The sequence below is a fragment of the Pteronotus mesoamericanus genome, unplaced genomic scaffold, assembly GCF_021234165.1.
Source record: "Pteronotus mesoamericanus isolate MK-2021 breed Mesoamerican mustached bat unplaced genomic scaffold, CSHL_Meso_final scaffold_118, whole genome shotgun sequence".
NCBI classification, from domain to species: domain Eukaryota; kingdom Metazoa; phylum Chordata; class Mammalia; order Chiroptera; family Mormoopidae; genus Pteronotus; species Pteronotus mesoamericanus.
In genome coordinates, this window is record NW_026555301.1 from 14,785,783 (window position 1) to 14,811,807 (window position 26,025).

The 26,025-nt window shown below is 39.7% G+C and overlaps 1 protein-coding gene across 2 annotated transcripts in view; it reads left to right on the forward strand.

Annotated features, from left to right (window-relative positions):
- L3MBTL4 (L3MBTL histone methyl-lysine binding protein 4) overlaps positions 1 to 26,025 on the forward strand; it is a 338,998-nt gene that overhangs the window by 147,661 nt on the left and 165,312 nt on the right. For both annotated transcript variants that reach the window (XM_054587391.1, XM_054587390.1), the window contains exon 11: positions 799 to 913. In XM_054587391.1, the coding sequence (XP_054443366.1) occupies positions 799 to 913 (115 nt within the window). The remainder of the gene's footprint in view (positions 1 to 798; positions 914 to 26,025) is intronic.

A 26,025-nucleotide genomic window follows, 5' to 3' on the forward strand; every position in this document is an offset into this window, starting at 1 on the left:
ATAATGACACATTATAATTTTTATTCTTTGCACATATAAATATTCTTATTCAATATAAAGCTTCTCAAACATGGAATTTAATAAGTTTCAAAACTAAGTATTTGGTTTTTATTTCAGAAATTGGACTTTATTTTAATTATTCTCAGACCTGTTTGTATATATGTGCCATGTGTGTTGCATGTGTGTTGTATGTATTTTGTAGGTAAGATGCAAAACAGTGATAACCAGTAGGATGCTGGTCCTGGGTCGTACCTCTTCCTCAGGTTTTCTGAAAGCTTATACTTAATAGCTGTTAAGATAACTATTATTCATCTACCTTAGTAGTACATTTTGTCTGCTCTCTTTATCTCTGTTGTTCCAATGACTCTCCCGTTATTTTTTAAGATTTTGAATTGTATTGCTTCCTTTTATTCTAATTTATTCATTCCCTATCTGTATAAGGCTTGTACTTATGTCAAATGGTGACTTTCATTGATGATGCTGACATGGTTCTTGTGGTGGCTACCAGGACAGGGAATATCTTTACAGCATTTCTCAGTTGGGAGAATTGATTGGTCTTATCTCTTCAAATTCTAATCAATTCTGAACAATTTTGTTTGTTTACCAACTTCTTTAAATTCTTAGAAAAAAAGGTACAACAGACGTTGGCAACTAAAGTAGAAGGATAGCGCATTTTAAATATTGTTTCAGCTATAATATGTGACTAATAAAATTTCATTCAAAGTTTTGGAGATCTGTTTTCCAATACTTTGATACAGGGATACTGAAACTAATTATTAAGTACTAATTATTCAACAGGTTCATTTTGATGGCTGGGACCACAAATATGACTATTGGATGGACGCAGACAGCCCTGACATTCACCCAATTGGATGGTGTGATGTAACAGGGCATCCTCTGGAAGTGCCATATCGTGAGTATTTTGCCTTTGCTGTTGATTTTCAAATACTTAGCCTGAATTCCTACCTTATTGCTGTTTCTTCATGTCATTATAAGTATCTGAAAGCTAAATATCAGATAGGTAAGTTGATTAATCATCACTACAGCTACACTGAAAGCCTATTACTCTCAATTAAGCCCCAAAGGGCATGTTTCATATAAGTGAAAAGTTATAATCATTAAGAAATTATTTTGATAGTGTTGTGTAGAAGAATCTTCATTTTCTACATTTTAGTTTGGAAAACAAAGCCAGGCCTAAATCCATCTAATATGGCCATTTTTAGCTAAGGTATGTTTTAGTTTTTTAAACATTCCATTTTAATTTTCTATAGAATAGATTTTAAAATTTTTTAGAAAAAACAAATACTTTAAATTTCAGCAATTAAAAAATAGTTGTAAAAATTTTATAAAACCCTTTATTATATTGGTATGTTTATTATTTCTGTCTTTATTATTTCTGTCTTTCAAGCTACTGAAAGTTAAGGAGGAAATTAACCACTCTAAATTATAATGAACCTCAAACCAAAATATTTTATTCTTTCATCTGAAGGATTCTTCTGATCAGAATAGGCTCGTGACTACTAACTAGTTTTAGACACATGTGCAGTCACTGTCCATTCTTGTTTGTTTTGTTCCTTCACTACTTCTGTTGCCCTCCCTTTGGCTTCTCTGGATAAAACTAGCAAGTTACTCTGTTAATGAAGATATCTTACATTGAGCTAGCCCCAATCTAAATCTAAAAGGGCCTCTTTGAAAGAATTCCTTAACTTCTTGTATAAATGGGAAGGATGCCTGAAAAAATGACAAGCATTTTTAGACTTCTCTAGATTCTTTAAAAACTACAAAGACAGTAAGGTACAGGTCTTATGTAACCTGCAGTGCATTATCAAGCCTGAGGTCTGTACACCGAGAGTGTAGCGCATGGGGACACCATGCCCTGTATTGTTTTGGGAGAAAAGTATAAGCATTTTTGCTTTGTGGTTTTTTTGATTCTACTTTTTATTTTCCCAGATCTCACACCCCAGCATGCTAGGGAAATGGTTCTTACTTTGTTAACCATCCCCAATACCACATACACACCTCAGTCTCTCATCCCAGTAACTTTCTCAAGTAGGAATGATTTAAACAGAGGTAGGGATGAATCATTTCAGGTATAGGGACTGTTCTCATCACTCTGCCCCACCCCTTACCTGCTCCTTTGTCAAGCTGCTTAACTGATTCCTTGATCTGAATGTTTCATAAGCATCCTGAAGCCTATGGGATGTTTATCCCAAACCTGAACATCATCCCAACCCCAAAACTTTCTTTTCTATTGTTGTTCCTCCTTGCTTCCAAAGCTCCTATGTATTCAGAGTTATTCTGGACTCTGCTCCCTCCTTACCCCTTCCTCACCTCACACATATAACCAGTTATTTATTTATTTTTTTTTTACTTTTTTTACATTATAGCTTTTATTTATTTTTTTTTCTTCTTCTTTTTTTTAATTAATTTATTTACTTTTTAAATACATTTGTCTCTGCCTTCCCCCCCCTCTTTCCCTTGCCCCCTCCCACCTTCCCTCCCTCAGCTCTTCCCCTTTGGTTTTGTCCATGAGTCCTTGCTATATGTTCCTTGACTTTCCCCTTCCCTTCCCTTTCCCTGCCCCCCTTCCCTCTTGTCTCTGTTGATTTCTTTTCCTTTCAGTGTTGCTGTTCATATTTGCCTTGCTTCTTTGCATTGTTGGTTAGGTTCCGCTTATAGGTGAGATCATATGGTATTTGTCTTTCGCCCCCTGGCTTATTTTGCTTAGCATGATGCTCTCCAGTTCCATCCATGCTGTTGCGAAGTTTAGTACTTCTTTTTTTCTTTCTGCTGCGTAGTATTCCATTGTGTATATGTACCATAATTTTTTGATCCAATCATCTACTGATGGGCATTTAGGTTGCTTCCAACACTTGGCTATTGTAAATTGTGCTGCTATGAACATTGGGGTGCATAGGTTCTTTTGTATTGGCGTTTTGGTGTTCTCAGGGTATAGTCCCAGCAGGGGAATCGCTGGATCAAAAGGCAGTTCCATTTTCAGCTTTCTGAGGAAATTCCACACTGCTTTCCGCAGTGGCTGCACCAGTCTGCATTCCCACCAACAGTGGACTAGAGTTCCCTTTTCTCCACAGCCTCGCCAGCACCTGTTGTTTGTGGATCTGTTTATGATGGCCATTCTGACCGGTGTGAGGTGGTACCTCATGGTGGTTTTGATCTGCATTTCTCTAATGGCTAGTGATGCAGAGCATCCTTTCAAATGCCTCTGGGCCCTCTGTATCTCCTCCTTAGAAAAGCATCTGCCCAGGTCCTTTGCCCATTTTTGGATTGGATCGTTTGTCTTCTTGGAGTGGAGTCGAGTGAGTTCTTTGTATATCTTGGAGATCAAACCTCTATCTGATGTATCATTAGCAAATATATTTTCCCATAGGGTTGGCTCCCTTTTCATTTTGCTGATGTTTTCTTTAGCCGTGCAGAAGCTTCTTATTTTGATGAGGTCCCACTTGTTTCTTCTTTCCTTTATGTCCCTTGCTTTAGGAGACATATCAGTGAAAAAATTGCTGCGTGGGATATCTGAGAGTTTCCTGCCAATGTGCTCCTCTAGGACTTTGATGGTGTTGCGACTTATATTTAAGTCTTTTATCCATCTTGACTTTATTTTTGTGTATGGTGTAAGCTGATGATCCAATTTCAATTTTTTGCATGTAGCCATCCAGCTCTCCCAACACCATTTGTTGAAGAGGCTGTTATGGCCCCATTTTATGCTTCTGCCCCCTTTGTCAAATATTAGATGTCCATAGAGACCTGGGCTTATTTCTGGGCTTTCTATTCTGTTCCACTGGTCTATGGGTCTGTTCTTGTGCCAGTACCAGATTGTTTTGAGTATAGTGGCTTTGTAGTAGAGTTTGATGTCCGGTATTGTGATCCCTCCTACTTTGTGTTTCTTTCTTAAAATTGCTGCGGCTATTCGAGGTCGTTTATGGTTCCATATAAATTTTTGAAATGTCTGTTCTATTTCTGTGAAATACGTCATTGGTATCTTAATAGGGATTGCATTGAATCTATAAATTGCTTTGGGTAGTATGGACATTTTAAGGATATTAATTCTTCCAATCCATGTACACGGTGTATGCTTCCATTTATTTGTGTCTTCCTTAATTTCTTTTTTCAATGTTGTATAGTTTTCTGCATACAGGTCTTTTGTGTCTTTGGTTAAATTTATCCCTAGGTACTTTATCTTTTTTCGTGCTATATCGAATGGTATATTTTTCCTGATTTCTTCTTCTTCTATTGCATTGCTGGTGTACAAAAACGCCTTTGATTTCTGAATGTTGACTTTGTATCCTGCTGTTTTGCCAAATTCACTTATTAGGTTGAGGAGTTTTTTGGTAGAGTCTACAGGGTTCTCTATGTACACTATCATGTCATCTGCAAACAATGATAGTTTTACTTCCTCCTTTCCTATTTGGATGCCTTTTATCTCTTTCTCTTGTCTGACCGCTGTGGCTAGGACTTCCAATACGATGTTGAAAAGAAGCGGTGAGAGCGGACATCCTTGTCGTGTTCCCGATCTTAGTGGGAAAGCTTTCAGTTTTTGCCCGTTGAGTATGATATTGGCTGTAGGTTTTTCATATATGGCCTTTATTATGTTGAGGAATGCCCCATTGATTCCCATTTTGCTGAGTGTTTTGATCATAAATGGGTGCTGTACCTTGTCAAATGCTTTTTCTGCATCTATCGAGATGATCATGTGGTTTTTGTCTTTTCTTTGATTTATGTGGTGTATCACGTTTACTGATTTGCGTATATTGAACCATCCCTGCATCCCTGGGATGAATCCCACTTGATCGTGATGGATAATCTTTTGAATGTATTGCTGGATGCGGTTTGCCAATATTTTGTTGAGGATTTTAGCATCTATGTTCATCAGCGAAATTGGCCTGTAGTTTTCTTTCTTTGTAGGGTCTTTATCTGGTTTTGGGATCAGGGTGATGCTGGCCTCATAGAAGGAGTCTGGCAGTCTTCCCTCCTCTTGGATTTTTTGGAATAGTCTGAGAAGGACAGGGGTTAGCTCTTCCTTAAATGTTTTGTAAAATTCTTCTGGGAAACCGTCTGGCCCTGGACTTTTGTGTGCTGGGAGTTTCTTGATTACTGCTTCAATTTCCCCAACTGTTATCGGTCTGTTCAAGCTTTCTGTTTCTTCCTCCTTCAGTGTTGGAAGATTTTACTTTTCTAAAAATTTGTCCATTTCATCCAGATTTTCAAATTTCTTGGCATATAATTGTTCATAATAGTTTCTGATGATCATTTGTATTTCTGTGGTATCAGTTGTTATTTCTCCTCTTTCATTTCTGATATTATTAATTTGGGTCCTCTCCCTTTTTTTCTTGATGAGTCTGCTCAAAGGTTTGTCCACTTTATGAATCTTTTCAAAGAACCGGATTGGTTGATCCTCTGAATTGTTCTTTTTGTCTCTATGTCATTCAGTTCTGCTCTAATCTTGACTATTTCCTTCCTTCTACTTGCTCTGGGATTTATTTGTTGTTGTTTCTCCAGTTCTTCAAGTTGTAGTGTTAGGTCTTCTATTTGAAATGTTTCTATCTTTTTAAGGTAAGCCTGTATTGCTATGAACTTCCCTCTCAGGACCGCCTTTGCTGTGTCCCATAGGTTTTGGACAGTTGTCTGTTCATTTTCATTTGTTTCCAGAAATTTTTTTATTTCTTCTCTTATCTCATTATTGACCCATTCATTGTTTAAAAGTGTACTGTTCAGTCTCCATGAGTTTCCAAGTTTTTGAAGTTTCTCTTTGAGTTTGATTTCGAGTTTCAAGGCCTTGTGGTCTGAGAAAAAGTTTGGTATTATTTCAATTTTCCTGAATTTACTGAGGCTTGCTTTGTGTCCTATCATGTGGTCTATCTTTGAAAAACTGCCGTGAGCATTTGAAAAGAATGTGTATTTTTCTTCTTTGGGATGTAAGATTCTATATATGTCAGTTAAGTCTCTTTGATTCAGTGTTTCATTCAGCGCCACAATATGTTTATTAATGTTTTGTTTGGAAGATCTGTCCATTTTGGACAGTGGGGTGTTGAAATCCCCTACTATCAGTGTGTTGCTATCTATATCTTTTTTGAAGTCATCCAACAATTTCCTTATAAACTTGGGGGCTCCTATATTGGGAGCATATAAGTTTACAATGTTGATGTCTTCTTGATAGATTCTTCCTTTAAGTATGATAAGGTGCCCCTCTGGGTCTCTCTTTATGGCCTTTGCTTTGAAATCGACTTTGTCTGATACAAGTATGGCAACGCCAGCCTTTTTTTCATGTCCATTTGCTTGGAATATTATTTTCCATCCCTTTACTTTCAATCTGTGTAGGTCTTTTGCTCTGAGGTTGGTCTCTTGTAGGCAGCATATGTGTGGGTCATGTTTTCTTATCCATTCAGCTACCCTGTGTCTTTTGATTGGTGCATTTAGTCCATTCACATTGAGAGATATTACTGATAGAAACTTACTCATCTTTTCTCTTTGTACTTGTGTTCCTCTCTCTCTCATTCTTTTCCTTCATCTGCTTAAACCAGTCCCCTTAGCATATCTTGGAGTGCTCGTTTGGTAGAGATGTATTCTTTTAGTTTTTTTTTGTCTGGGAAACTCCGTATTTCTCCTTCTATTTTAATGGAGAGCCTAGCTGGGTAGAGCAGCCTTGGCTGTAGGCCCTTGCTTTTCATGGCTTGGAATATTTGTTGCCATTCCCTTCTGGCTTGGAGTGTTTCTGTTGAGAAGTCAGCTCCTAGGCGTATCGGGGCCCCCTTGTATGTTACTTTCTCCTTCTCCCTTGCTGCCTTGAGGATTCTCTCTTTGTCTTTGACATTTGCCATTTTAATGATGATGTGTCTTGGAGTGGACCTCCTTGGGTCCTTCTTGAGTGGGGTCCTCTGTGCCTCCTGGATCCATGAGAGCCTTTCTCTCCTCAAATTAGGGAAATTTTCCATCATTACTTTTTCGAGGAGGTTCTCTATCCCTTGCTCCTCTTCTTCTCCTTCTGGTATCCCTATTATACAGATATTATTGCGTTTCAGGTTGTCCTGCATTTCCCTAAATGCTTCTTCATTCTTTTTGAGCCGTTTTTCCATTTCTTGCTCTTTCTGGGAGCTTTTTTCTACCTTATCCTCCATCTCACTGATTCGATCCTCAGCTTCATCCAGCCTGCTTTGGATTCCTTCTACTGTGTTCTTCAATTCAGAAATGGTATTCTTCATATCCTCTTGTGTCCTCTTGATAGTTTCTATGTCCTTTTCCAGGCTGATATAGTTTGCTGTAAGATCCTGATAGTTTCTCTGCAGTTTCTCCTAGTTCTCTTTGAGCTGGCTGAGCTCATTGAGCTTCCTTAGAACCATTGTTTTAAATTCCATATCTGATAGTTCCCTTGCCTCTATTTCATTGAGCTCTCTCTGTGGGGAGTCCCCTTTTCCACTCATTTGGGGGGAACTTCTTTTTCTTCCCATTTTTGTGAGAGTCTGTTAAGTATTTTTGTCCTGTACTTTTCTTTCTGGGCTTGCCTCTGATGATGTCAGTTGTTGACCCTATAGGGCCTTGGGTTGTTTGTTTGAGCCTTTCAGGAGTCTAATGCCTGTGTCTGACTCCTGCTTGGAACAGCTCTGTGACCCCTTCGGTCAGGGCTGGGCTATTTTTTGGGATCTCTCTGCGCTCTCACGAGAGCTCCTTGAGCGCGTTCCCAGCGCGGCAGGGTCCCCCACCTGCCTGGGCTCGCATGTGTTTGCCCCAGACCAGGGGGCTTATTCGCGACCTCCGGTGCTCATCTGACCTCCCTGGCACGCGAGCTTCGCGGCACTGGTCAGTTAGAGTCTTCTATTGTGTGTTTTCCCCGCTTTTGGCTCTTTGGGTGCGTTGCTTGCCCTCGCCAAATGGGGACTACGGAAATGGGAGGAAATCAGCTCTCCGGTTAATCCTGTTTCTGGTCTCTCCTCCAGGGACTCTGGGCAGCTCTACTTATTTTGTGGACCGCTCCGCAATCGCGGCGGGTAGGTCAATTTACGCCTGCCCTTGCCCCTCTGTACACTCCCTCGCAGGCCGTATCGGTGCCAGTCTGTGTGAGGCCTTGCCGGCAGGTGCAAGCATTTGCCAGCCCGCGTGGGTCACACACACGCTCGCCAACCCTCGCCAGTCACTCGGCGCAAGTGTGCGCGCTTGCTCTGGGTGTTTTGGGGGTGTCTATGTTTGCTTTTCGGCTTTTGGCTCTTTGGGGGTGTGGCCTCTTCCCGCGCAATGGAGACTTCGGCAAGGAGAAGGAGTCAGGACTCCCCGGTTCCTCCTCCCGTTCTTTCCCCAATGCCTCCGTTTCTAGTCTCCCCTCAGGGGCCTCTGGGCTGTTCTGTGACCCCTTCGGCTGAGGATCCAACCCCTGTGCGGACTGCGTTTCAATCGCAGGCAGTCTGGTTCATGCGCGCCCCGCTTCTGCCTCTTTGGGGTCACGCCTTTCCAGCCCACAATGGAGACTACCGAACGGGGAGGGAGTCGGGACTCCCCGGTTCCTCCTCCCGTTCTTTCCCCAACGCCACTGTCTCCAGTCTCTCCTCAAGGCTCTCCCAGACAGTCCGCACTCAGCCCCGCAGGTCACACGGGCACAAGCTGTGTGCGGAGCGCACAAAAGGCAGGTTAATTGATTCCCTTATGCCTGAGCGAGATGGTAGCTGCAGAGTGGGAAGTGCGTCATCACCCGGGCTCCACCGGCCGCAGAGTCAGTTCTCTTCACAAAGTTTTCCTCACCAGTCTTTTCCCAGGCACCAGCCCACCCTGCTGCCGCCTGTACCCAGCGATCAAGGAGGGTGGCTGCCGCTGCAACTTTTGCGTTTGCCCTTTAAATGTCTTTTTGCATCCCCAGCCACTTGTCTCTGGCAGAGAGCGCCCCTAAGCTTTTTGGGGTTGCGTTTTGTCTGTATTTTCTCGGCTTTAGCGGCTGTAGTTTAGGGGTTCCTGTTTATGATTCAGACCCCATTCTTCCCGGGGGGGACGCTAACTGGCCGTTTCAATGTCCCTCTGGTGCCAGTGCCCGTGCGCACCCAGCCCACCCTCTCGAGCCTCCACCGCAATTCTCACCCGTTGGGATGTGTGAGAGTCGAATCCGCTGTCCGCGGCACCAAGGCTCCTCTCCCACTATCGCTCCACTGCTTTCCAGGTGATTACTCCATTATTTAGTTGCAATTCCAGTTTGGTTTTGGGAGGAGGTCAGCGTGACTCCCTTTCACTCCTCCGCCATCTTTTTCTCTCTACTATAACCAGTTATTATGTCAGCTGAGTCTCTCAGTTTCTCCACAATCTGCCTTTGACCTCCGCTCCTCCTAACACCATCACACTATTTGCACTCTCATCATATTTAGAAATGATTGTACGGATCTTTCCAAAGAGCCCGGAATGTATCTAAAAATTCAAGTTCTAGGAGGCAATATAGCCTAATCATTAAAAGTGTGTAATGTGGAGTCAAAATGCTTAGATTTGCATGTTAGTTTTTCTGCTTGCTGAGCTGTGTCTATTTCCTCATCTATAAAACAGGTAATATTAACATGTCTAGCTCATATATTTATAATAATGAAATGGGGTAAATATATGTATAACACTTTAAAAACCACCTGACCCATAGTATGTGCTCAATTAGTGTTAGCTGCTATCAGGAAATTGCATAACATTCTATAATTTTTCATTTTTATATAAAGCTGTGTAAATTATTAAGGATTCCAAAATTTGAAATTGTGCTAAAATTAAAATCTGAGTTTTCAAAATATTCAATACGTTCTGAAATTTGACTTCCATGTGTTGGCAATATTACCTCATTCCTGTTTTGTGTACTCACACTCAGGTGATTGGAATCCCTGTAGTTTGGGAGGAAGATCACTTGTAATTGGCTGTCTTCACTTGGTTATGATATTCTGTTACTGCTGTGCTTGTTTTTTGTTATAAACTTTTTTGGATTAGTCATTATTAATATGGTTTATTATAGATTATTCAGTTAACTCTATGGTTTATAATTATTTATATGTTTAAATACCTAGACTTTAAGACATGCTATTTTATGGCTCAATATATATCATTTGTGCCCCTTTGTTAAAGCAAAAATACGCCAAATCACACACATAACACACACAATTCTGCTCCAAAACTCACTGATTTGTCACTGAATTCTTTTCCCACTGCAAAGTAAACACCAATGGTTGGTCTAGGTACTGCAACAAAATAACGGTTGAAAGTCTAGAACTGACTGTTGTAACAGGTTCATTCGTGACTGTTTTTCTCGTTTGTTCCTTATAATAGTCTGTGTAAAACCCAAATCTTACCTCATTTACTCTGTAATCATAATATGCAATAATTTATAATACTCAATCACTAAGGCCTAATATAGAAGTTCTTGAAACAGTAACTGGTGATTGTGAGGGCCTCTGGAACATGAAACTTGAATGTTCGCATTCAGCTGCATCGAGCACCGGTTTGTATTGCCAGGTGATGCCAGTTTCCTTGTAGCTGCCACTCCCAGCCATGGATGCTCACCTGCAGATTGCCCTGTATCCCAACAGCCAGATGAAACTTTCCTTTTCTCATGCCATGAGGACACAGTTTGTCTGTTTTTTGTAGTGTATAGTACTTCACAGTGGACTTTTTGTACAGTTAGAATCAAAATTAAATACCTAAGATGCAGCACTATTAAATTGTCAAGATCTTTCTCTCATGTTTTGTAGTCCATGAATGTCCTTAAAAAGATATGAAAAATCAGAACCAAAAAAACCATGCCTACCATGGTCATCTACTTGATTCCTTTTCAGCAATCTTTTTAGTCATATCATTTGAAAACTATAATCCCAGTCACATTTGATGTTAAATTTCTTTAAGTGGAGCTCATTTTTTTTTTACTGTTAATTATCTGCCCACATATTACCTACTCCATTGGGCAGTAGGATGTCCAATATCTCTTACTCTGGAAATTAACCAAGCTTGAGAATATGATCAACTTCGGAGTTAGAAAACCTTGGATTTAAATTTCTATTCTGCTCCGACTCTGTGCCTTTGGGCAAGTTACTTTACCCCTGGGACTTGGAAGCTTGTGAGATTAAATACTTTAATGTCTGATTTTGGTTATGTGGGGCACAGTGGCCCTTCAGTAAATAGTAGGGCAGGGGTGAAGAGCGCAGGAACATTTGCTTCCCATGCCACTGTTTCTCTTCATTGGTTCAGAAAATTGGGAGTTGACTTTATTTCCTAAGACTTACACAACCAGTATGGCTTTTTCATAGGCACTTGTTATAATCGAACTATCCATTAAAGGGTTGCTGATCTCTGAGCAAATATTGAATAACATTTAGGACAGGTCAAAACATTTAGAATTAATGACTTAGGCTTAACATAAGCAGGCCCTATAAATCCTGTTAAACTAAGTACTAAAGAACTATGCTGTTCTTAAAAAAAAACAAAAACCTGTGTATATTGTGGCTATTCTGTACCCAATTTTGATGTGTGGGTTTTTTTCTCACACCAAGCAGTTCTCTAATATGACCTGGATGTCCCACAACTCAGCTCCATTCTGACACTATCTACCTGAAGATAGCATCAAATTCCACAGGTTAAGCACTCAGTCCCACAGGACTCTCCCACTTCAGATGTCAAACACAAGTCCAAGTTGTTACCTTTGCTTGTGAAAAACTGACTATAAATCATTGGTTTCCATGACCCCCTCCTTGGGTTAAATTAATTTGCTTGAGCGGCTCACAGAACTCAGGAACCTAGTTATGAAGAGATATATAGGGTGAGGACCTGAACAAAGCAGGTTTTGTCTTCATGAATTTTGGAACCCTGCATAGTGGCACATGGATGGATATGTTCTGATTCACTAATCTAGTAGCTCTACAAACCCTGTCCTTTTGGGTTTTTATGGAGGCTTTATTACATAGTGTGGTTGATTAAATCATTGCCCACTGGATATTGAACTCAGTCTCCAGCTCCTCCTCCCTCCCTGGAGGTCTAGAGGTCAGACTTAAGGCTCCAACCCTGTAATTAAATGGTTGGCTCCACAGACAACTAACCCTCATCCTTAGGAGCTTTCCAAAAGTCATCATCTCAGTAACATAACAAAAGACACTTACTTTCAATTTCCTCATCACAGGAAATTGAAAGAATTTAGGAATTCTGTGCCAGGATGGGGATATAGTACTTATTATTAATAACAATATCATAATTGTAAATATAGCACCAGTGAAATAAAATTATTCTCACAGAATTGTTCAATAGCTTCCTAGTTGTCAAATAAAACAGATGTAACTGGTTCTAATAGAAACCTTCTCTCTTAAGCACAATTTACCATTACTTTGTTCCTATTTTAGGCTGTGCTACTTTCCTCAGGTCTCCTTTTGCCTTTCTAGTCTAGACTGAGGATCCCTCTACCTCCTGGTAGGGTATGTCTTCCTGTACCTAATCCTTTTAGCATTTGGACCTAGAAGATGAAGTCATTTGCAGTCAAGAGTCATGTCTTCAAAACTTTGTTGTCCTTGGGGAGATAAATTTTCTCTTTATCCTCATCATCCTATAGTACTTTGTCCTCTTTTCTTTGTTTTGTTAGAGTTACTTTTTTTTTTTTTTTTGCCAGTCTTGTGCCCAGAACTGTCCAGTGGCTTCCTAACAGAGTTTGTTCCACAGTCCTCCTTCTCACCCGGAGGCCCTCTGCAGTCTGGCCCCTGGAAATCCCCAGCAGGGCCCTGCACTTTTGTCCTTGCTCACTCAGGGCTGGCAGCACTGGCCTGGCGCTAGCTCCAGCACACCAGCAGGCTTCCACGCCTGCTTCTGCTATTCCCTGGACTTGGAGCTTGGGGCCACCAGGCGCTCCTGAGGCTTGTTCACAGGGTCCCTCCCGGAGTTGAAGTCTCTGTGGAAGGCGTTTACAGACAACAGCCCAGTCCTTCTTTAGCTCTTTATCTGCCTTTGTGCTTCTTAATGGCAGTTCTCAGAGGCTCACATGATATGATAAGCTTATTTATTTCCCTTCTCATCCCTTCTCCTTGCTACAGTACCTGTCCCATGCTGACAGGGGCCTCACCTTGCTGCTGGCCCACTCCTTCCTTCCTTCAGCTGATGGCACAGGTTGGGTCCTCCACACAGAATAGACTCTCAGTGAATATTTGTCCAATTTGTGTTGTTTTCCTAACTTCCTACATTTTTAAATGTAATTTGTCTATATTTATTTCACCCTATGTGCTCCTTCAACCCCCATTTTAAGCACACTTTTAGAAATTATAGTTAAAAATGATAAAATATTTGACAACATGGAAATGTTTTGTTAATGTTTTCAGTTGGGAATAGAAATAATAAAATAAAAATATGACAGGTCCCAATGCCTCTAATAAGGGAGCTTTAGCTGGAGACAAAGCGAAACAAAGCCAGAAAACTGTTTTTCAATTGAATGCAGATTTGAATGTGACACTTGATAACTAATAGACTTTTCTCTCCAAGTATGTGTCAAGTGTTTTTTCTGAAAGGACAAGGAACCAATATGAAATGACTAGAGCTGGTGGGGGTGTGGAGTGACACAGTGGGCTGCTCAGCCCCCAAGGGATAGTGTCCCCAGGAAGGTGGCCCTTCCATCTGAGGAGGCTGGCCTCACCATTTGTGCCATGGATTCTGGGCATCACCAACTTGAGAAGTAAACTGCTCTCTCGGCTTAGGAATAAAAATAGGTAGATGTAGGAGAGAACATTTCATTCATATTCTCGAAAAGTCCGAGCCAAACTAGAAAAAATGCTTTATCCTTGGGAGTCACCAAAGATGTGGTTGTTGAACTTAAAACCAACAGAATCCTCTGAGCTCATCGGGTCCAACCTCTTATTCCGAGGCACGGAGACAGTGTTTGCCCAGCTTGCTAGACCCACAAAGGTGGATCTCAGGCCCTAGTCAGGATGTACTTCCTGATTTGCATGAACCCTACAGTGTGTACATACTTCTATAACCATGTAAGGGTCCCCTCTCTGTCACCCCTCTTTAGATGGGAAAGTGGGTGACCCAGCTGATGTGAGGTTCGAGCCTTGGAGAAGTCTGTGGAAGTGCTATGTCATGGCTTCCAAAAAGAGGTGGCACTGTCTTTTCTGCAGCAACAGCAGAGTTGTATGAGGCATCATGAGAAGAGGGTGGCAAAAAATAAAAATAGGTAACATTGCAGCACAGCTGTGTGCCTGGAGTCTGAAGTAACTGCACATCATTTGTGATAATCAGCAACTAACAAGGTGCACAGCTATTTTATGGAAAAGACTGACTGAACCTCATCTTTCCATACAGAGGAATCCTTACTGAGCCTGGGAGGAGTCCTCTTGATTCATACTGAAGATAGTTCCCAAGTTGGCTGGTCCTGGCTGTTTGCTCTAGTCCCCAAATCTCTCTTTAAGAGGCTTTTGTATCTTGACCTCAGGCTTCTGCTTACTTACTAGGCCTTTCAGAGGCCCTGTGCCTCTTAGTGAGGCACAGAAGAACTTCTGGTCCTTTCTGGGTCCCATGCAAGTTGTGCCTTAGGCTCATTAACTTGGCCATTGGCCATTGCTATATCATCACCTCCTGCCCTGCGGGATCTTTTCTTAGAGATGTATAGCCACACCTTAGTATACCAAAGGAAGCAAATAGCTGCTCCTTGCCCCAGCCTGATTTGGAGACTCCCTATTCAAAAATAAATACTCCTCTGACTTTTATGTCATCCTGAAGGAGGGTAATGCAAAAAGAGAGGAAGAATGCGAGTACGCACACCTCTGGACTGCATGCCTTTATTTCACCTCACACCTGCTTCACTCTCTCCTTTCAATTTCTTGAATGCAAATTCTTTCTACCCGGGGTCTTTGCATATGTTATCTTCTCTGTCCAGAATAGTCTACATGGTTGTGTAATAGAGGATTCTTTCTCACCATCTCAAGTGGTTTCTTCTGAGAAAGGCCTTCTCTGGTCACATTATTTAAAAAGCAGCCACCACTATTATTTCCATTTCACAAATTCCTTTTCTCCATAGTGGATATCACAATATGTAATTATTTTAATTGTCTTTTTCCTTGCTTTTTGTCCATAGTCCTCATGAGATTATAAGCTCCATGACTGAGCATCAATGAGAGTTGTATCTGTCATCATTTCTCCAGTATTTGGCTTCCAATATTCTTTGTATGTTCCTTTCTCTATCTAAGAGTTGGTTAATCGCTTATGCCAAAACATGCATCTCTTTGCACTGGGCTCTCACCTGCAATCTTTATGGAGGGAATTCTTGAGTTATAGCTACAGAATTAGCTTAGTCAAGACTAGTAGTTAAGACATAGGCCAGACACTCCTCATTACCAACAAAGGAAACTTTCATAAATAAAAAGTCAAAAGGCAGATAAAGGAAAGTTTTTACCTGGATTTCATGTCTAAATAATTTTGTCATCGTTCTTTCTTTAACTTCTTTTTTATTTGGATTCGGAAGTAATTGTGATGCTTGATTACAAAGTAAATTAAATGAAGCATTACTGTGAAGTTAAACTATATATTAGTAGAAGAGTAATACAAAGTATAATAATTTGCATAGCCTTTATAATTAAAGACCTTGAGAACATGGCTAATTTATTTCACTGTTAAATACAAACAAGCAAAATAGAACATAACTTGATAAAAGATACAGTGAATTTTTAACCCATTTGTTTCATTACACAAAGAAAATGACTTGTAAATATACCATATGGCCTGATACATTGTTTATCTAGTTAAGCGAGATAAAATTTGTCTACATTAAGAGATTATTAATTAATAAAGCCCTCTTTAAAGAACATTTGGGGTACGTGGAATTAGAAAAGTTTTATTCCATCAGAGTTATATTATAAAATAAGACTTGAAGCAATTACAGCCTAGGTGTGGAATAATAAATATGATGTTGGATAGATGTCATCCTGAGGAAAAAAAATGAAGATTGTTAACTTAGCCAGGTAACAGCACATTTTCAATTTTACTTTATTTTAAAAACAATTTCATAAAGAATCTTTAGGACTTGTTCTTCCAGAATACAGCAAGCAAGCAATCAGCAGTTTTAAGAGTCCCTAAGTACTCATTGACTTAATAGACAATTACAGCACATTGTGTTTAAAAAGAAAGTTAGCTATTTTAGAAGTCCCTAATTACAGATTTACATGATATACTTATCAAGGAAAAATAATACATTTCAAAATGTACTTAGAGTCTTAATGATATTAATCTATTTTAAATGGTTCTTGTTGAAGTGCTTATCCTGTATGCTCTTCTTTTTGGAGGTGAGAAAACAGAATTTATTTACTTTGTTCTAAAACTTAGTTTTGAGATCATAGTGGCAGCTCAGAACAATTTTACGTATTATTTTTCCATCATAACTAGATGACTTTGTTTGCTGTTGTTCAGTGGAGAGGTAGTGTAGGTCTTATCCTTCCAAGTGCAGACACTGGTAGTTTGTATCTAAACAAGACACAGCTCTGTGCAAAGTTACAGACATTTAAAACAAATACATACTAACTTCTAAAAGCCATGGACTGAGGCACGAGTGGGACAACAAGCTGAAACAGGTTCTTATTCTGTCCCAGTTAATGAGTCATGTGGCCATAGGGACATCCAGCAGAAATCCTGGGTTGGGTAGGAGACCTTTTGGAATTTCTCTTGAGTTTTCACCTTATTCAGAAGACTGTAACACCTTCAAGGGAAGAGGAACAGGATGAGCTACAATTACCACACTCCTGCCCCTACAGTTGTGTGCAGGGCCTGATTCATAGAAACCTTGAGTGATCCACTGAGGGCCTGAAAGGAAGGGTCTTACTATCTCAGAGGGTAGTGTTGCTGTTGTCATTGAAAAAAGAATTACTTAGTATCTGGAGTATACTGAGCACTATGCTAGGACTTGGAAAGTCCCTGTGGGACTTTCTGCAGTTGGTGACCATGGTGATTAAACTTGGAGGATGAGAGGCCCTGTGAACAGGGTCCATGGAGGACCTTGGTGGAGGTCATGCAGGCTCCACAAGATAGTCCAGCTGCCATGGCACCAGGATTTGGTGTGAAGAGATCGAAATTCCCATCCCAAGATTCTCTCTCCTACTCACACTAACATGTCATTTCAAAGTTGGGGATCAGAGTGGGGATGAAATTTTGAGAAGGACACTCTGGTTGTACTTTAAAGACTAGCTTAGTTATATTAGTATCTTAGAGATATTTTGTTCATCTGTTTTCCATGATTTTAGAAAGATTAGAAAATAATTGCCTATTTTATTTTACAAGTAGCTATATCCTTAGGTGACTCCCCAGAATGAAGATAGAATCAACAGAATAAACATATATTTGCATTATAAAAGAAGCTGTCTCTAGATTACTGGGTTTTTTTCCATTTTATTCTACATTTAAGCAACCAAAAATCAACAAGTTGAAAATATACACAAACCCAAAATTCAGTGAACACTGTGAATGAGAAATTTACAGAACTGAAAATTTTATAGTGTATTTGGGAACTAAGACTTTTTTGCTTATATGTTACTTTTTATACATGCTTTGGTTATTTCAAACCAAAAAGTAAAACTTAGAATTTTTTCCTTTAGCAAAGCAGTAAGTTTCCCTTTAAGTATATAACATTACAGTGATTATAATGAAAAGTGGGGACCTATAGCCAAGATTGCTCTACCCAGCAAAGATGTCATTTAGTATCAAAGGGCAGATAAAGAGCTTTGTGGACAAGAAAAAACTAAAGGAGTTCATCATCATCAAACCGGGCTCACAGCTCCCTGCACCTGTACATCCAGCCCTGGTGACCATAGATCTTTCCTTCATGACTTGCTTACCTGATTGATTCATTTAAGAGCTCCTCACCCAAGGGACCGCAGACACAAAGTTAGAGCTACTTTGGCCAGCCAGTAGCCTCTCCCTACTATGTCTGAATGGATGCTGGACTGTCTTGTGCTGAATCTCACCCACCGTGGAGCATTCTTTGGAATACTCCTAACTATTTGTATTGTCCCTGCACTAATACTGTCTTTGTATAATGTTATTTCTATAATCAAATAGTTGAAAGCCATTAAGAATGAGAACATGGTACTGATAGCATACCACACTGACACTACATCCCAGTAATGCATACCTTCTGCATTACTGAGCCTCTCCTTCAAGATATTATTTCCCTTGAATAATTCTACATTTTGCTTAGTGCTCCTTTTTTAACTACATTTTATTGATTATGCTATTATGGTTGTCCCAATATTTCCCTTTGCCCAGCCTCCACCCGGGCCCCCCATTCCCTCAGGCAATCCTTTACACCATTGTTCATGTCCATGTGTCATGCCTGTAAGTTCTTTGGCTACTCTACTTCCTATACTATACTTTCCATCCCCATGGCTATTCTGTAACTACCTATTTGTATTCTTAATCCCTTCACCTCTTCACCCATTCTTCCCATCCCCACTCCCATCTAGCAACCATCAAAACACCCTCCACATCCATGATTCGGTCTCTGTTCCTCTTGTTTGCTTAGTTTGTTTTTTAGATTCAACTATTGATATATATTTATTACCATTTTACTGTTCCTAGTTTTGATCTCCTTTTTTAAAATAAGTCCCTTTAACATTTCATATAATAATGGTTTGGTGATGATGAACTTTAGTTTTTTCTTGTCTGCAAAGCTCTTTATCTGCCCTTTGATACTAAGTGATATCTTTGCTGGGTAGAGCAATCTTGGCTATAGGTCCCCACTTTTCATGACTTTGAATATTTCTTGCAAATTCCTTCTCACCTGCAAAGTTTCTTTTTAGAAATCAGCTGACAGTCTCATGAGAACTCCTCTGTAGGTAGCTAACTGTTTTTCTCTTTCTGCTTTTGAGTCCCTCTTTATCTTTAACCTTTGGCATTTTAATTATGATGTTTTGAAGTGGGCCTATTTGCATCCATCTTGTTTGGAACTCTCTGTGCTTCCTGGACTTGCATGTCTATTTCCTTCACCAAATAAGAGAAATTTTCTTTCATTACTTTTTCAAATAGATTTCCAATTTCTTGTCCTTTCTCTTTTGTTTCTGCCACCCCTATGATGCAAATATTGTGCCTCTTGAAGTTGTTCCAGAGGCTGCTTACACTGTCCGCATTTTTTTTTTTGGATTCTTTTTCTTTTTGTTCTGATTGGTTGTTATTTGCTTCCTTATGTTCCAGATCATTGATTTGATTCTTGGTTAATCCACTCTACTGTTGTTTCCCTGTAAATTGTTCTTTATTTCAGTTAGTGTATCCTTCGTTTCTGACTGGGTTTTTTAAATGCTGTTGAGGCCCTACTAAGGTGCTTGAGCTTCCTTATAATTAGTGTTTTGAACTCTGAATCTGATAGATTGCTTATCTTTATTTTTGTTTAGTTGTTTATTTGGAGTTTTGATCTATTCTTTCATTTGGGCCATGTTTCTTTGTCTCCTCATTTTGGCAGCCCCCCATGTTTGTTTCTATATATTAGGTAGAGCTGCTATGATTCCCTGTCTTGGTAGTGTGGCCTAATGTAGTAGGTGCCCTGTAGGGTCCAGTGGCACAGCCTTCCCTGTCACCCAAGCAGTGTCCGGTACACAAGGTGTGCCCTTCATATGGGCCAAGTATACCCTCTTGTTGTAGTTGAGCCTTGATTGCTGTTGGCAGGTCAATAGGAGGCCGGTCAGCTTCAAGGAGTGGCTGACCACCAACCTCTGCTCTCTGTGGAGGATCAGCTATTCAGGGGCAGGGTGATGGTTCTCTGACATAGTCTGTAGCTGGGATTTCCTAGGTGGTGCTGACCAAGGTCAGCCCCGACCTGTGTTCTGCCTTGGGCCACCCTGCCTGAGCTATAAAAGTAATCTGAGATGGCTGCTACTTGTGCTGGACTTGGAGATTCCCAGGCAAAGCCAAGCTGTGCATGTAGGCTGGTTGCTACTAGGGCCAGGCCTGGGGCCTCTTAGCAAGAGGTATGGGGGCTGGGGACTCACTGAAGCAGGCTGTTACTTGTTTAAGAGAACTTCAGAAGTTGTGAAGCATGAGCCAAGACCAGCCATTCATATGGAAAAGTCACTGTGAACAGCTTGGGTGTGCCGGAGGCTTAGGGGATCTCCAGGGCAGGCCTAACAGTGTTAGCCAGGTTGATGGAGTCTCAGAGATGGTGCCCACCGGCTGTGGTTCTATGATGGGAGGGTTCAGGAAAGGAACAATGGCCTCTTCCTGCCTTTTTGTCTGTGAGAAAGCTCCCCCAACTCTCACCTTGATTCCAGACACTTCAGTTCCTCATGGTATGCCACTGGGGCCTTTCAAGATGCTATCCTGGTCCTGGATCTCAGAGTGAGTGAGTTTTAGTAAGGCTCTGTGTGGGTTCTTTAAGAGGAATGGCTTTGAACTCTAGCGTTTCTTCCACCAATTCAATCCCTGCTGTTTTTGCAGCCAGAAGTTATGGGGACTTATCTTCCTGGCACTGGAACCCTGGGTTAGGAGGGCCTGGTGTGGTCTGGGATTCCTTGCTCCTGAGACATCCCTCCCAAGTTTTTATCCACCACATGTGGATGTGGGACCAGCCTGTTCCATATCTCTGCCCCTCCTACCAGTCTGGATGTACAGGGTTTCTTTAATTCCATAATCATCAGACTTCCATTCAACTTGATTTCTGATGGTTCTGAGTAATGGTGGTTCTGTAGTTTAATCATAATTTTGATGTGGTTGTGCAAGGAAGTGAGCTGTGTTTACCTATGCTGCCATTTTAACCAGAAGAGTGCTTCTTTGCTTGACTATTTCCTTGACCATTGGAAGATTTTATGGCCTAAGGAATTGTAAAACAGAGTAAAAGGAATACAATTTTTGTAAGTTTTACTCTTTTTGGTGATGTTGGTAAATAAAATTATGTAAGTTTAAAATATACAATTCTGTAACACATCATCTGTATATTGCACTGTGTATTTAATATTCAAAGTCAAGTCTCCCTCTGTTACCATATATTTTATGACCTTTACTCTTTACAACCCCCCTTACCACCTTTTCCCTCTGGTAACCACCATACTGTTACCTGTGCTTATGAGGTATTGTTTGTTTGTCTTGTTTGTTTATTAATGCTTTCTGTTTTATATCGTGCATGTGAGTGAAAAGTCATTTGGTTCTTTTTACATCTGACTTATTTTACTTAGCATGATATTCTCAAGATCCATCCATCTTTCCTGACTTCAAATTAGGCTACAAAGCAATAATAATGAAAACAGCATGATACTGCACTAGCTAGGTAGCTCATTTGGTTAGCGCATTGTCACAATATGCCAAGGTTGTGGTTTGATGTCCAGTCAGAGCATGTGCAAGAAGCAACCAGTCTTTGCATAAATGGGTGGAGTCACATGTTGATGTTTCTCTCTCTAATCAAAAATTTTTTTAAAAATTATAAAAATAAGTAAATAAACAATATGGCATTGGAAGAAAAGTGAGTTTTTATTTTGTAATGTGCAGCTTATATATTTTAGGTTGCAAAAACATCCTCCATCATTTCCTTTGCAGTCATCATTCTTTTTTCATATCAATGGACTTATTTTGTAATGGAAGTCATTAAAATAGGAGAGGAATCTTTTTACGTAATATCTCTAATCAAATTTTATACAATGCAGGGCAGCCAGGGAACTGAGCAACAGTAGAGTAATATTTTGTTCTAGGGTTAGCTTCTAAATTCAGCAAGTAAGGAAAAAAATATGTTTAGTCACAGTCTCTGAAAACTGTATCTCAGTAAGCCCAGCACAGGAGGTTATCCAACATCATTGAACTAAAGTTTCGACACATGTTCAGCATTGGGTGAAGTTATTAGCAGGGTGAGGGTCATGCTATATGAAAACCATGTCACGTTTTAAATACTAGGACCATTTCAAGCTCAGGGATCTGCTCCCATTGAGAGGTGCACACGAGGGCTGAGGAGCGAAGTGGTGTTCTTTGACTACCTGTGCATATCCCTTACCATGTCCATTGCTCAGTAGTGTGGTGGAGCATCCAGCTATTCTGTTCATTGTGTATATTTGACTACATTGACACTCATGGCTACCCTTGTTATCTTTTAGAGGTAGGAATATTAGTTGATTAAGAAAGTTTGTGTATATAAACATTTCCTGTTACAGCAATTGCTTAATGGGCAGCATAGCAGACACAGATCTGCAAGTTAGGAACCTTGAGCTCTTGTCCTAACCACTGAAATATGGTACATGATCTGACAGATTATTTACCCTCCCAAAACTTTATTTCCTAATTTGCAAAAGTAAGTGATGGACTAGATCACTGGTTCCCAACCTGGAAGGGGAACAATTAAGAAATAAGATTCACAAGGTCACCTCCAGAATTCTGATTGTGTGGGACCTGAAAATTTATATACTTAAAGACCTTTGAATCCTTCCTGCCTTGCATGCCAGTCACGGGATCTCTCTCCTTCCTCTAGTAGGCTCACAGGCCCTCCTGATCCTGCTGTGTGCCTGGCCTCTGGCCTGTGGAGCCTGGTCTGTTGTTGTCCTGAAGCTTTAGATTGGACTGAAATGGCAGCCTCTGGGGTCCATGCTACCCTTGCTGTCGCACAGCCATAGAAAAGTTAGAATTTGGATGGTCAGACTCTGTGATGGCAGCTTCCTCTGAATGAAGTACCTTTATATTTGTAATGAACGTAAACATTGTTATTTGCTGTTTTGATTAGACAGCATTTAGGTCTAGTCTGTGGTATCTCCTTGTATGGAGCTCCCTCTAGGGCAGCACTGACACACTCAGTAAGGGTTTGTTCTTCTCTGTAAAATCTATAATCCAGACTAATTCAAAGCCATCAGTGAAGAAACTAGTGGTCAGGTTGGGGAGAGAAGGTGAGCTGCTCCTTTCATATCATCCGAGCGCTTGTTATAGACATCAGGGTGGAGGATGATTTTCTTCCTAATAGAAACATTGCAATTCTGACAAAACTGTTCACACGCCAATGAATATGGAATGCCATTAATTGTAGAGTTAGGTTTACAGTACAAGTGACGGGGAGAAATGTAATTATTAATTTTATGTATAGGGTAAGGCAAAAGTAGGTTTACAGTTTATATGGAAAATAATACAATAATTAATAAATAATTATACAAGAATAAACTCTGTGTTCCATGTACTTACAACTATAAACCTACATTTGCCCCACACTGTACACACCCATATGTATGTACATGCATATACATACATATATACATGAGCTTCTCAAGCAACTCTCAACATTTTCTATTAAGAATGGCTGAAAGCTTATTGGTAATGAAAATTCTTAATGTGGCTATATTAGATCAAGACTAATTTGAAGAGGGATTATGAACGTCATAATTTCTGCTTTACATGTAATTTGCAGGTTATTGGAAAGATGTTATAGTCATCCATTCCACTTTGGAATCTTGATTATAGAGTGTGTTTAATTCTTTTAAATAATTTTTATATTTATATCTATTTTGTAATGAGAACAGATGACATTTCTGTCAACAACCAATTTGATTTTTTTAGTCAGCAAATTAAATGACACTGTCAATGAAAATGGAAATTATAACAAAAAATCAGTTCAAGGATTGGGGAACCTCAAAAGCAATTCATGAGTGACCGTAATATACTTTCAGTATTAGGCCTGTCCCTTATCTTCCTTAATATGAATAAGAAAAATCCTAGGAATAAGAAAGGCCTTAGTTGCCATTGTTTTCACTTCTATTTAGTATCATGTGGGTTTTTTGTTTTTGTTTTTTTTTCATTTTATTTTTTTTCTTAGTTTTCTTTTTTTTTAATTAATTAATTTATTTTTTCAAATACGTTTGTCTCTGCCTCCCCCCCACCACTTTCCCTTGCCCCCTCCCTCCCTCCCGTCCTCCCTCAACTCTTCCCCTTTGGTTTTGTCCATGAGTCCTTGCTATATGTTCCTTGACTTTCCCCTTCCCTTCCTTTTCCCTGCCTCCGCTCCCTCCTTCCCTCTTGTCTCTGTTGGTTTCTTTTCCTTTCAGTGTTGCTGGTCTTATTTTCCTTGCATCTTTGTATTGTTGGTTAGGTTCTGCTTATAGGTGAGATCATAGGGTATTTGTCTTTCGCCCCCTGGCTTATTTCGCTTAGCATAATGCTTTCCAGTTCCATCCATGCTGTCGTGAAGTTTAGTAGTTCTTTTTTTCTTTCTTTCTTTAAAATGATGAAAAGAATGAAATAGGTCCACTCACAATAAAGTCAACAGTAAGATGTAGGTTCAGTTCTATTTAGTTTAGTTACATGTAAATAAAAAAAATATTTTTTTGTGAGCTAATAATCCCTAAAGTTTTTTTTTAACTCTTAAAATTCTGTGCTTCTACATTATCTATGTGGACCTCTCCCAGTTTTTTCCTGCCATAACTCAAGAGTGTCGTTTTCCTGATTTGTTTCAAAGTTTAAAAACTGGGTTACCAAACAGGTTTGGCAGTATATGAAAGCCTATGCTATTTAGTAATATAAAAAGAGTCTAGTTTTGTGTATTTAAATAGTTTTGGTATAATTGATGGTATAAATTCCTTACTTTAAAATGCTAGTGTGACACGTTTAAATGAGAGGTATCTCTAAATCTGTATTTCTTCCATTCTGCTTTAATGTCATTACAGCCATATATCAGTTAACACCATCCACACATTCCTCACTGTCTTGTCCCTAATCCTTACAGAGGCTTATGCAACCAGATCTAAGATGACCATCCAGATACCTCAGGTCAAATCATTCCATTTTGAAGCAAACCTGTGGTCTCCCTGACAGTGTACCCATGTTACGCACAGGATCCTTTTTTTCTGGGATCCTTGTGTAATTATCCAATTACCCATCATATTATTCTTTCTCTATTTAAAGTTCAACATATGATAAATACATTTTATCATATTTGCTAAGAAAATCTTTGCCAGCTGCTCTGCTGTCTTTTTTTAAATACTGAGCAAAGCCCAATATACCATGTTTCACTTGTTATCATCACTGCTCAGAAGCTCTGTCAGATCTGTGGAAAGGACTTTTAGAAAACTGTCCATTGCTTTTGCACTCTCTTCTTACCATGACATTGTTTCTGTGTGGCAGAGTTCTAGCACATTTCTAAATGTTTTCCTGTGTAAGGTATATAGATGGCTAATTCATCTTCCTCTGTAATATTGCCACTGTTTTATTTTAATGGTTTTTCTGTGTCATCAACTAAGTATAACATTCACATTTTTAGTAACCTTTTAAAAATTCTTCTGCATTTCCATTTCAGAAAATTACTGTTCTCTTTTATTTATATATCATGAAATCTGACAGCCTGAAACCTCGAACAAGTAACATGGTGTTTAGTTACACTATTTTCTTCTTATTTTTTAGAAACTCATTGTTATATCACAATGGGTATTTATTGTCCCTAATTTTATTAGGAGAGGGAGAACTAGTATGAGTAACCTATAATTTTAATTTGAAAGATAGGCTTATTATTTGCGTTCTCCAATATTCAACAGTAATTATTTCATTAAATCTTCTTAGCAAACTATAGTGTAAATTTCTTGGGTAAGGGATAGAAAAGAAAACAGGATACTAATCTAAAAGTTTCCAATCTAAAAAAAGATAGTGAAAGCTTTATTATTTGAAATGAGAACATGTGCATATATGAATAGTTTATTAATTTTTAATTTCTAGATTTAATATTTTTGCACCCCCTTGCTCCATTCTTAGTTTCAGCTGATGATCTTACTATTTTTCTGAGAAAATAAAAACTCTCAGGGGGGAAGTTGGTCCCCCTCACACTGATCTCCCAGCACACCCTCCTCTGTACACGTACGCCTTGCCTCCCCTGCCACTGAGTCTGGTGAGAGCCCCCTCTCTGTCAGCAGTCAGTCTTCACTGGCCACCAGCCTATCCCTTTGTGGCTCCCCTCTCTCTCTACATCATCAAAGTTTTCTTCTACTAAAACATTCCCATCATCACTCAAACAAAAACAATAATAAAAATATTTGTTTGACCACAAACTGACTCTTTTTTTACCATCTTTTTTTATATAAAAACTCCTTAAAATTGTGTGTACTCTCAGTTTTCCCTCTTTCCTCTGCC